Raw genomic sequence first — 13027 nt, forward strand, 5'->3', positions numbered from 1 at the left:
GAGGGTTGATGCCTTTAAGGTCTCTGTCACCTACTGTTCCATGAGGCTGTATTTCTAGGTGTTGGAGTCACCCCTAGAGTTTAAACGCTGGCCAAGGTTGCCCTGAGTCACAGGGCTCCATCTTGCATCTTCTAGAACAGCAAGCAGCAAGGACCTGCTCATTCAGCCCCAGTCCAGAGGCATGAATCCCACCTAGACATGGATTGCCCAATATGCAAGGTACCATGGGTTTACTTGTGCTTGCTTATTAATCTGTAGTGCACAGTTTCACCTGTTGGTCACAACAGCAAAGATGTGGTGAAACCATGTGAAATTGTGCACTACAGATTAGTAAGTAAACACAAATGAGCCCATTCATACCTTGCTTACTCGTTATTCTGCCCCTGATCCCACCTCACATGCTTAGAGACAGGAAATGGAAAGGGAGGTGCTGGTTCTTGGGGTGATTCACATCTGTTTAGGTGCAAATTTCCCCAGGCACATGTGGAAGCTTATTTATAAAATAATATATTTTAAAATTTGAGATACAGTGTTACTAGTTCTGAAAAGGTAAGAGTGAGTTGGGGAGTAAAGAGGAAAAATGGAGAGAGAAAATGTGCTGTCTCCCTTTCAGCTCAGACTTGTCTTTGCCTTTCAGCTGGAAGTCAACTTCACCAGGGAAGATATCAGTATAATCCAAACATATGACCTCACAGGGCTGCAGGCTTTTACGGAATATGTCTTAACTCTACGATGTGCAGCTGAGGAGTCAAGGTTCTGGAGTGAATGGAGCCAAGAAAAAACAGGAACAACTGAGGAACAAGGTCCTTTGAAATTCCTTTACGCCTTCTCTGGGTGAGGGTGCCTGGGTATAGCCTTTGCAGGTTTTGTCGAGTGCTGGACTCGGTATTCATGGAATCTCAGAGCCTGGAGAGTCTGTTTGGTCTCTGTCCAAAGGGCACTCACTGTACCTACCTTAGCCCACAGGAGTAAGCCTACCCTCTTCTGCTGGTGTTAGTTCTGTTAGCAGTCCAGGCTCACATAAACCCAAGCCCCCAAAAGGCAAAAGTCTATTTGATGACCATGAGGGCAGGAAAGAGAAAGGAAACAAACACTGATTGAGCACTTATCAAGAGTCAGGTGTAGGAACCTATCTAAGGAAAATAGTGCCTAGGGCAATTAGTGTTAAATTGCTGAATGATCTCTCACAGCTGGCGATGGAAACTGTAATGGCCAATAGAAACTCTCATTGGCGCCCCACCTTAAGCAGTGCCCAGGATACACAGCAGCACCCAGGGCACACGACCTACCTGCTATACCTTAGTTACATCTCTGGTCAGGTGTGGTAATTAAGGACAGTCCGGTGGACTTGGCTTAAATCCCTACCTGATTTCAGGCAAGATGGCAAGGCAATCTCTAAGCCTTAGTTCCCTAATTATTTGTTCCCCTTTTCCATATTGGAATATAATTTGTAAAATTGAGTCAATAGTACTATCTACTTTTTGGTGTTATTGTAAGGATTAAATAAAATAATGTGTTCACCCCCTAGTAAACGTTCAATAAATTCCAGATTTCCTATTATTATTAACCTTCCCAAGAGCCAAATTAAATAGTAGAATAACCCCTTCCCCCTTTGGAGATAAGGAAGTTGAGTTTCAGAGATGTTAAATAAATGTGCTCATGGCCACTCAGCAATAAATCATTATTCCTATTATTCCAACCCAAGTTTAACTGACATCAAAGCTGTGCCTTGTCCATTATGCCAAGGATGGCATGGGGGCTGGTGGGTGGTGGGGGAGCCTAGTGGGCAGACACCATTCTTTGTAAATCAAGAGCCTTGCCTAGTGCTTGAACCCCAGTGGATGATCAATATATGTTTGATGAATGTATTAGTTTCCCATGGCTGCTATAAAAAATTACCACAAACTTTGAGGCTTAAAACAACACAAATTTATTCTCTGACAGTTATGGAGGTCAGAAGTCTGAAATTAGTTTCACTGGGCTAAATAAAGTCAAGGTGTCAGCAAGGCTGTTTCCTTCTGAAGGCTCTGAGGGAAAACTTGTTTCCTTACCCTTTTCAACTTTTAGTGACTGCCTGTATTCCTTGATTTGGGGTCCCTTACTCCATCTTCAGAACTCATCACTCCACTCTTTGCTCCATCATCACATTATCTTTTTCTCTTCTGTGTCAAATATCTCTCTGCCGCTCTCTTATAAGGATTTGTGATTACATTTAGGGTCTACCCAGATAATTCAGGATACTCTCTCCATCTCAAGATCCTTAACTTAATCACATTGTCAAAGTTTCTTTTGTCATATAAAGTAACATTCACGGATTCCAGGGATTAGGACCTGGATATCTTTGGAGGCCATAATTCACCCTAACACAATGAATGAATGATTAATTAGTGAATGCTTGGTGATGTCCACACAACTTCTGAAATGTGGAAATACAAAAATGCTGACCCTTCTAACCTTCCTCTCAAGCTTTAACATTGTTTGTAAGAGATGTGGGTTTTAGACCATGAATTCCTTCATGGCCATGATTCAGGCCCTTCTTATTCATTCTCATAGCCAAGACCCCCTCAGGTAATATCTGGGGTCAACTTCTTTGTTCCCTGGGTTATAAGGCAACACTTTATTCCTCTGGATCGTCATTGAATTTCCCATGAGATCAAGTTAGTATTAACAGATGTATGGTGCATTTACCCATGTGGGTCAGATGTTAGGAACAATTGGATGCCTTCTGAATTTCTGGGGACTCACCTGAACCTCTCACTGGAGGTGTTCATGCTTAGTTTCAGCACCCCTTGCTGGATGTGGTTACAAAACAGGGATTCATGCAGCAGATGAGGAATTGGGCTAGTTGGCCTCCTTCTCATCCAGAGATTCATTCTTCTATGCCATTCAGTTAACTCCTAAACCTGGTAATAGTAAGGGAAAAGGTCACAGAAAATCCCATTCATTAAGCGTTTAAGTTCTTAGAATAGTGCCTCACACATAGTTAACGGGTATATAAGTTTTAAATAAATAAAAATACATGCGTGGCTAAAACAAAACTAATCCAGATAAGGATTTAATGTAAACTTCTGGTAAAAAATCACATTCAATATTTGGTAACACATTTACGTTCTATGGACATCATCTAAAATGTCCAATGATTACAAATGCAATAATTTAGAAATATCAAACAGCACATTAATTGTATAGTAAAAAATGGCTCAATGATTACAGTACGTTGGAATAGCCAGTTCCTGTTGTCTGTGTCTTAGCTGAGCCCTCCCTTTTAAAATATCAGAATGAAGCCCGTACAGCTTCCTGTGCTACACCTTTCAGCCTGCAGTCTAGGTGATTAAATGCTTTGTTGGGGTGATCTTGTTTTGCTCAGCCAAGATTTACTGTTTCAGCCAATTTATTATTTCAGCTCTCTTGGTTAAGATTAATTAGTAAAACACTAAACACTAGTGTTCTCTGTAGTGTTTGCTAGTTAAATCAAATCAACACTTATTAAAGTCACCGTTAGAGAACTTTTGCTTTTATTTCTTCATTTTTTTCAGTAACCCAGAGGAAATGGATGAAAATGCAGCCCCTCCCCCACAAATCCTAATTTCTTCTTTTCCAATTCATAAGTCATTTGTTTCCTTATTTCACAGTGAAATGCAGGTTGTTTAATATGCACCACCTCAAACCTTTTCCAGTTGTTTGAAATTTTCTATTCTAAATGTTAAAACTAAAATCAAACCTGCTGCCATTGAGTAGACTACAACTAAGTGACCCTGTATAACAGGGTAGAACTGCCTCATAGGGTTTCCTAGGCCATAATCTTTACGGGAACAGATTGCCAGGTCTTTTCTCCTGTGGAGTGGCTGGTGGGTTCGAACCACTGACTTTTTGGGCAGCCAAGCACTTAACCACTGTGCCAACAGGGCTCGCTTTCTAAATGTTAAGCGCTACCTATTTTCTTTTGTATTTGAACATACTGATTATTAGGGTTATTTACTCACATTTAAACATATACATGCCTACTACATGATACAGACAGAATTAGATTCAAATTCTGGCTTGATCATTTAAAAGCTTATAGCACTGGGCAGTTGCTTAAATTCTCTGTGCTTCAGAAACGGGGACAATAATATTGCTGTACCTAGTTATGGGGTGTGGGGTTTAAATGACCTAAGCATAATTCAGGTAAAATGCTTGGCATGGTGACTTGATAAAAGTTAGCTATTATTAAGAACTTGTCTGCTAACCAAAAGTTCAGCAGTTCAAATCCACCAGCCACTCCTTGGAAACCCTATGGGGGCAGTTATACTCTGTCCTATAGGGTTGCTATGAGTTGGAACCGACTCGACAGCTGTCTTAGTCATCTAGTGCTGCTACAACAGAAATACCACAAGTGGATAGTTTTAATGAAGAGAAGTTTATTTCCTCATAGTCAAAGTAGGCTAAAAGTCCAAATTCAGGGCATCAGCTTCAGGGTAAGGCTTTTTCTCTCTGTTGGCCTTCTTCTCTTCAGAGTTCCCCCGGACTAGGAGCTTCTCTGTGCAGGGACCCCGGTCCAAAGGACGCGCTCTGCTCCCAGCACTGTTTTCTTGATGGTATGAGGTCCCCCTGTCTCTCTGCTCACTTCTGTCTTTTATATCTCAAGACGTTGCCTCAGGATGCAATCCAATCTTGTAGACTGAGTCCTGCCTTACTAACACAACTGCCACCCATCCTCCCTCATTAACATCACAGAGGCAGGTTTACAACATACAGGAAAATCACACAGTACCAGGAATCATGGCCTAGCCAAATTGATACACACATTTTTGGGGGGACATAATTCAAACCATGACAACAGCAATGGGTTTATTTGTTTGTTTTAGCAAAGGAACCTGTGTGTATCTGATGTGTCTGATTGGTAGTGGTAGTGGGGATTCCCATATTATAATAGAAACAATGTAACATCAAATTGCTACTATGTCAGTCCAAACGATTGATACCTTTGAATAGGTAGATATTTTGGCTGATTGGAAAAGATTAATTTTGTTCTTTCATAAGTATGATAAACTGTAAATCCATAATCAACTCATGGATAATGGAGAATTGGCTGTAATAATCATAGAAGATGTACATGCTAATCAGGCAATGAAGTTACTGAAAGCTGCACCTGTGGCAAGTGTATATTGGGTAGACTGTTTCTCTTTGGACCATACCTGCAAGAAATAGTGGCCTCAATGAAAGAGACAAATAACTGATAAAACTTATTTATTATCACCATCTATCTAAACTAAGTGACTGCCTATGAGATAAATCTATGGAGAATTTTACTCATATTTCTAATCAAGTGACTGGAATGATGGAGTAATAATCAATTTATTTTTGTTTATATTTATCCTTGAAATGAATATTTGGGACTGGATTGAAATGAACACTTCTAGATTTTTTTTTCGTACTCTCAATATTACTATCCCTGAGTCTGACTGTTCACATAACTGGAACAGAGAGATTCTGTAAGGAGAGAAGGAGTGAGAGTGGTTCCAATGTTGTGAGTCACCTTTGAAGGACTTTGTAGCCACTTGCTAAGGCTGTCTTCTGGCAGGAACTCTGCCTCTGCTTGAATCTCATTTGTTTCTAGACAGGCTGAAACCAACCTGTTTGCTCTATGTCTGAGGAAGTCAAGTCCTGTCTGTCCTATATTGTGATTCAGTTAAGACCTTTGGGAAATCAAAAAACTCCTGGCAGAGCATTTAAGATAACACTTCAGTGGAAAGCAGATGAAGTCATATATAATGTCTGAAAATTCCAGTTTCCTTATAAGCAATTTAAATGAAATTATAATAGATCTCATTGGGACACTCTGGGCCTAACAGCCAGACTGTGTTACCCACACTTTGACTTCTGCAAGAGGAATTGCAGAATTGTGACTGTCCATTGATGATGAGACAGTTTGTTGACTTAATTGCCCACTGGCACATTTTTCTACATTATAAGGTTGTCTTTTGTTGGAGTTCAGTATTTCCACTTTAGAACACTCAATCACTTGAAATTAAAAAGATGTCTGAAGACAATCTAAGTACTAAATTAGTTTAAATCTCAGCCTGAGTAGTAAACCACATTCCTTGGGAACCTAATTGCACTGTCTCCAGCAATGTGGCTTTCTCAAGAAAAGATTCAGAGTATAACAACTGTAGCTTCAATTAAGGACATTTCTTCACTTCTCCAAATTGCAAGCCACTATCCTTCTCCATGTCTCTGTCAGTTTGTTGTACTGTAGTGGCTTGCATGTTGCTGTGATACTGGAAGTTATGGCACTGGTATTTCAAATACCAGTAGGTCACCCATGGTTGACAGGTTTCAGCAGAGCTTTTATAGACTAAGACAGACTAAGAAGAAGGACCTGGCCATCTATTTCTGAAAAAATTGGCCAGTGAAAACCTTATGAATAGCAGCGGAACATTGTCTAGTATAGTGCCGGACGATGAGCCCCTCAGGTTGGAAAGCACTCAAAATACAACTATGGAACAGCTGCCTCCTCAAAGTAGAGTTGACCTTAATGATGTGAATGGAGCCAAGTTTTCGGGACTTGAATTTGCCGATGTGGCACGACTCAAAATGAGAAGAAGCAGCTGCAAACATCCATTAATAATTGGGACATGGAACATATGAAGAATGAATCTAGGAATATTGGAAGTCATCAAAAATGAAATGGAATACATAAAGATCAATATCTTAGGCATTATTGAGCTGAAATGTACTGGTGTTGGCCATTTTGAATCAGACAATCGTATGGTCTACTATGCCGGGAATGACAAATTGAAGAGGAATGGTGTTGCATTCGTGATCAAAAAGAATATTGCAAGATCTATCCTGAAGTATAATGCTGTCAGTGACAGGATGCTATCCATACACCTATAAGAAGACCAGTTAATACGACTGTTATTCAAATTTATGCACCAACCACTAATGCCAAAGACGAGAAAATTGAAGATTTTTACCAACTTCTGTAGTCTGAGATTGATCAAACATGCAATCGAGATGCATTGATAATTACTGGTAATTGGAATGTGAAAGCTGGAAACAAAGAATGATTGGTAGTTTGAAAATATGGGCCTAGGTGTTAGAGATGATGCCAGAGATCACATGATAGAATTTTGCAAGACCAGCGATTTCTTCATTACAAATACCTTTTTTCAAAAACATGAATGACAACTATACATATAGACCTCGCCAAATGGAATATACAGGAATCAAATCAACTACATTTGTGGAAAGAGGTGATGGAGAAGCTCAATATTATCTGTCAGAACAAGGGGCTGACTGAGGAAAAGACCATCAACTGCTTGTATGCAAGTTCAAGTTGAAGCTAAAGAAAATTAGAGCAAGTCCATAAGAGCCAAAGTATGATCTTAAGTGTATCCCACCTGGATTTGGAGACCATCTGAAAAACAGATTTGACACATTGAATACTAATGACCAAAGATCAGACAAGTTGTGGAATGATATGAAGGACATCATACATGAAGAAAGCAAGAGATCATTAAAAATGACAGGAAAGAAAGAAAAGACCAAAATGGATGTCAGAAGAGACTCTGAAACTTGCTCCTGAATGTCAAGTAGCTAAAGGGAACAGAAGAAATTATGAAGTAAAAGAGCTGAACAGAAGATTTCAAAGGGCGAGTCCAGAAGGCAAAGTAAAGTATTATAATGATATGTGCAAAGACCTGGAGTTTAAAAACCAGAAGGGAAGAACACATTCAGCATTTCTTAAGCTGAAAGAACTGAAGAAAAAATTCAAGCCTTGAGCTGCAATATTGAAGGATTCTACAAGGAAAATATTGAATGATGCAGGAAGCATCAAAAGAAGATGGAAGGTGTCATGGATTGAATTGTGTCCCCAAAAAATATCTGTCAACTTGGCTAGGCCATGTTTCCAAATATTGTGTAATTGTCCATCATTTTGTCATCTGATATGATTTTTCTGTGTTGTAAATCCTATCAGTATGATGTTAATGAGGTGGGATTAGTGGCAGTTATGTTAATGGGGCCTTCATACCACCAAGAAAGTATTGCCAGGAGAAGAGTGTATCCTTTGGAGTAAAAAAAATCCCAGTGCTGAGAAACTCCTAGACCGGGGGAAGATTGATGACAAGGACCTTCCTCCAGAGCTGACAGAGAGAGAAAGCCTTCTCCTGAAGCTGGAGCCCTGAATTCGGACTTCTAGCCTCCTAGACTGTGAGAGAATAAATTTCTGTTTGTTAAAGCCATCCACTTGTGGTATTTCTGTTATAGCAGCACTAGATGACTAAGACAGAAGGAATACAAAGAGTCACTGTACCAAAAAGAATTGGTTGACATTCAACCATTTTAGAAGGTAGCATATGGTCAAGACCTGATGGTACTGAAGGAAGTCCAAGCTGCACTAAAGGCATTGGTGAAAAACAAGGCTCCAGGAAATGATGGAATACCAATTGAGATGTTTCAGCAAATGCTGATGCAGTGCTGGAGGTGCTCACTTGTCTAAGCCAAGAAATTTGGAAGACAACTACCTGGCCAACCAACTGGAAGAGATCCGTATTTGTGCCCATTCCAAAGAAAGGTGATCCAACAGAATGTGGAAATTCTTGAATAATATCATTAAATCACATGCAAGTAAAATTTTGCTGAAGATCATTCAAAAACAGTTGCAACAGTATATCAACAGGGAACTGCCAGAAGTTCAAGCCGGATTAGGAAGAAGATGTGAAACAAGGGATATTATTGCTGATTTCAGATGGAGCTTGGCTGAAAGCAGAGAATACCAAGAAAATGTTTACCTGTATTTTATTGACTATGCAAAGGCATTCGACTGTGTGGATCATAACAAATTATAGATAAGATTGCAAAGAATGGGAATTCCAGAACACTTAATTGTGCTCATGAAGAATCTGTACATAGACCAAGAGGCAATCGTTCAAACAGCACAAGGGGATACTGCATGGTTTAAAGTCAGAAAAGGTGTGTATCAGGGTTGTATCCTTTCACCATACTTACTCAGTCTATATGCTAAGCAAATAATCCGTGAAGCTAGACTATATGAAGAAGAATGTGGCATCAGGACTTGAGGAAGACTTATTAATAACCTGTGATATGCAGATGACACAACCTTGCTTGCTCAAAGTGAAGAGAACTTGAAGCACTTACTGAGGAAGATCAAAAACTACAGCCTTCATTATGGATTACACCTCAAAATAAAGAAAACAAAAATCCTCCCAACTGGACCAATAAGCAACATCATGATAAACAGAAAATATTGAAGTTATCAAGAATTTCATTTTCCTTGGATCCACAATCAACGCCCGTGGAAGCAAAAGTCAGGAAATCAAACAATGTACTACATTGGACAAATCTGTTGCAGAAGACCTCTTTAAAGCGTTAAAAAGCAAAGAGGTCACTTTGAGAACTAAGATGCACCTAAACCAAGCCATGGTATTTTTCATTGCTTCGTATGTGTGAGGAAGGTGGACAATTAATAAGGAAGACTGAAGAAGAATTGATCGCTTTTGAATTATGGTATTGGCAAAGATTATTGAATATACCATGGACTGCCAGAAGAATGAACAAATCTATCTTGGAAGAAGTACAGCCAGAGTGCTCCTTAGAAGCAAGGATGGTGAAATTTTGTCTCAACTACTTTGGACATGCTATCAGGAGGAACCAGTCCTTGGAAAAGGACTTCATACTTGGTAAATAAGAGGGTCATCAAAAAAGAGGAAGACCTGTAACAAGATGGATTGACGCAGCGGCTGCAACAATGGGCTCAAGAATAACAAGGATTGTGAGAATGGCACAAGACTAGGCTGTGTTTCGTTCTGTTGTACAAGGGGTCACTATGAGTTAGAATTTACTTAACAGCGCCTAACAGCAACAAAGCCTTCTGGTCAGAACTTCAGAACTTTGTTTTCCTCCCATAGCTAAAGTGTGCAGGACATTTTTAAATCCCCCCAGAATTTTGACACTTTAGGTTTATGTCAGGCCATTCAACCATAAATTGCCATTGACCCACCACTTGCTGTAACTTGCTTGAGGCATGATATTTGAGAGCTGTAGTCCACAGATCAAGTTAAATATAAATATTCCTTGTTTCTGTAAGCTTTACCCTTGTATGATTAGCTCATCAAAAGCCGACACACTTGGACTATGTTGTCTTAGTTCACTGAAGAAATGCATGAGTCAAGATTTAACATTATGCCCTTGTTTTTTATAGAAGACAACTGTGAGAAATGTACATATGTGATATTTCTGTACTTTGGCTCAGTGTCTTTTTTGAGAGGATCCGTATGATAAATTTCATTTTAGAGTTCGGTGCCCATAAGCCATAAAATAGTTGTCTCTTCATATGAAGTTCTCTGTTTCCTTTTTATCAGACCATGAGAAAAGATGCAACTCAACATGATACTTCTTTACTTTTGCTACCAGGGAGTTCAGCATAAAATTCAGAGCTCAGGGAGGGAACTAGTTATTATTATTTCTCTGTTCCTTTCTTATTTAATTTTTTAAATATATGTATCAGGTCGCTATGAGTTGGAGTCGATTCAATGACAGTGGGTTTGATTTTTGGTTTATATATATATGGAGCCCTGGTGGTGCAGTGGTTAAAGCACTTGACTGCTAACCAAAAGGTCAGTGACTTGAAACCACCAGTGGCTCCATGGGAGAAAGATGTGGCAGTCTGCTTCCGTAGAGATTTATAGCCTTGGAAACCCTATGGGGTCACTGTGAGTTGGAATCAATTCGATGACAGTGGGTTTGGTTTGCTTTTATACACACACACACCACACACACACATACATACATACACACATATGTATACACACACATACATACATACATACACACACATATGTATACGCACACACACACACGTATACACACACACACGTATATGTTGTTGTTGTTAGTGTTGAGTCAATTCCAACTCATAGCAACCCTATAAGAAAGAGTAGAACTGTCCCATAGGGTTTCCTAGGCTGTAACCTTTATGGGAGCAGATTGCCAGGTCTTTTTTCTCAAAGAGCTGCTGGTGAGTTCGAACTGATGACGTTTCGGTTTGCAGCTGCGTGCTTAACCATTGTGCCACCAGGGCAATATATATATATATATATATATATGGGTGTACTTTATATGTTTTAGTTATCTAGTGCTGCTATAACAGAAATACCACAAGTAGGTGACTTCAATGAAAAAAAATTTATTTTCACAGTTTAGGAGGCTAAAAGTCTGAATTCAGGATGCCGGTTTTAGGGGAAGGTTCTCTTTCTGCTCTGGGGAAAGGTCCTTGTCTTTTTTCAGCTTCTGTTCCTTGGCTCCTTGGCGATCTTCATGTGGCATGGCATCTATCTTCCCCGTCTCTTCTTACTTCTCTGTGCCTAATCTGCTCTTTTTATATCTCAAAGGTGATTGGCTTAAAACACACCCTACACTAATATGGCCTCTTAACATAACAAAGAAAACCCATTCCCAAATGGGATTATAACCACAGGTATAGGGTTAGGATTTACAACACATATTTTTGGGGGACACAATCCAATCCATAACTATATACATATATATATATATATATCCATCCTTATCTGTGTCATTCCCAGCTTTTATGTCTTAGAGTACAGGAAAGGGTCATACTTAAATCCAGATTGGTGTGATAAATTATATTACAATGGGGTCTGCTGTACTTTCCTTTTACCTTATGCATATCATTAGACTTGAAAGCAGTTTTAGTTTTTTACCTTTGGTTGACTCCAATCCTTTGACCATCCCTCCACTTCCACCTTACTCCTACTGACTCGCTTGAGCAAATACTTCCCAACTGCACTTTCTAAAGGTAGTCCAGCGAACTTTCCCCATCTCCTGTTGTAACTTCTTTCTGTCTGAATTGAGCAACTCACTCTTTTCCTCACAGCTCCATTTGGCCTGGATCTATGGAGAGTCCTGAGACCAGCTGAGGTGGATGGAAGAAGGCCAGTGAAATTGTTGTGGAAGGTGACCTTCTTTTGCGTTTTATTTATTTATTCATTCGTTTAATTTAAAATCCCTTGATCTCTTACACTTTTAAGAACTTAAGCGTTCACCTCTTGAATTTCCTTTCTTTCAGTACTTTATAATGCCCCAAGTCTTACAAAGTTTGCCCAACCTAAAATAGCCACACAGGGCATCTTGCAGATGCCCCAACTTTGCATTACAGACCCTGGCCTACCTCTTCCTTTGGTCTGGAACATTAACAGTTAGGGTAGGGACAAAGTGCAAGTGCAGGAGGAACCTGAACTTCCTTGAGAAAACCTGGCTGGCCTCCACTAAAAGGCAATGTAAAATTCTGTGGCCCCTACCCCTAAGTCTGAGAAGAGCGCTGTTGGGATGTCCTCAAGGTCAATGCCTGCTGAGCAGAAGCACAGAAACAGATACTGCAAAGGCAGAAGAAGAGCTCAAGGGTCCTTTCTAAGTGGAGGCCTGGGAATGAAGAGCAAAGGAGAAGGTTGGTGGGTCATTCATTGAGAAGAAGGGAGGGGTAGGAGATAAGAGAAAATCAGAAAAATGACAGATAAAAGGAACAGGTAATAAACAGGCAAAGAAAAGGGCAAACACAGGAGAAAAAAAAGCAAAACTGGAAGCAGAAGATGAGAAGTTGAAGAAAGAGGAGAGAAGAGTGAGATCCCAAAACTCCTTAGTATATGTCTCCAAATTTCTCAAGAAATATTATCTCATACTTGTTAAAGTCCAGGCAGATTTAAAATCCGTTTGACAATGGAAAAATTGCCCCACTTTGCCAAATTGCTTTCCAATCCCAGTTACTTCAGGGTTGGAGCATCCCCCTACCTTTGTGGTGATTACTGTGTGTAATCAGTAACAGCAAGTTGAACAACTGGGCAGCTCTGTAATTCCAGAGAAATACTCCACATGCTGACTCCAAGGTAAAACATCTAGTTAGTGGGTTCAGGTTCAAGGCTGAAAACAAGAGTTTGTCTTGAAGCCCCTGGGGCCACCTTTGTCTTCTCAAGGGCTTGGGAGTAGTATCACCCTGAATGTTTTAGTC

General features: G+C 39.9%; 1 protein-coding gene across 1 annotated transcript in view; it reads left to right on the top strand.

The window, feature by feature from the left end:
* IL31RA (interleukin 31 receptor A) overlaps window positions 1–13027 on the top strand; it is a 66918-nt gene that overhangs the window by 17457 nt on the left and 36434 nt on the right. Inside the window, exons 5-6 of the mRNA XM_004380476.3 lie at window positions 638–803; window positions 11900–11979. Coding sequence (XP_004380533.1) covers window positions 638–803; window positions 11900–11979 — 246 coding nt within the window. The remainder of the gene's footprint in view (window positions 1–637; window positions 804–11899; window positions 11980–13027) is intronic.

The sequence above is a fragment of the Trichechus manatus genome, unplaced genomic scaffold, assembly GCF_000243295.1.
Source record: "Trichechus manatus latirostris isolate Lorelei unplaced genomic scaffold, TriManLat1.0 scaffold00074, whole genome shotgun sequence".
NCBI lineage: Eukaryota > Metazoa > Chordata > Mammalia > Sirenia > Trichechidae > Trichechus > Trichechus manatus.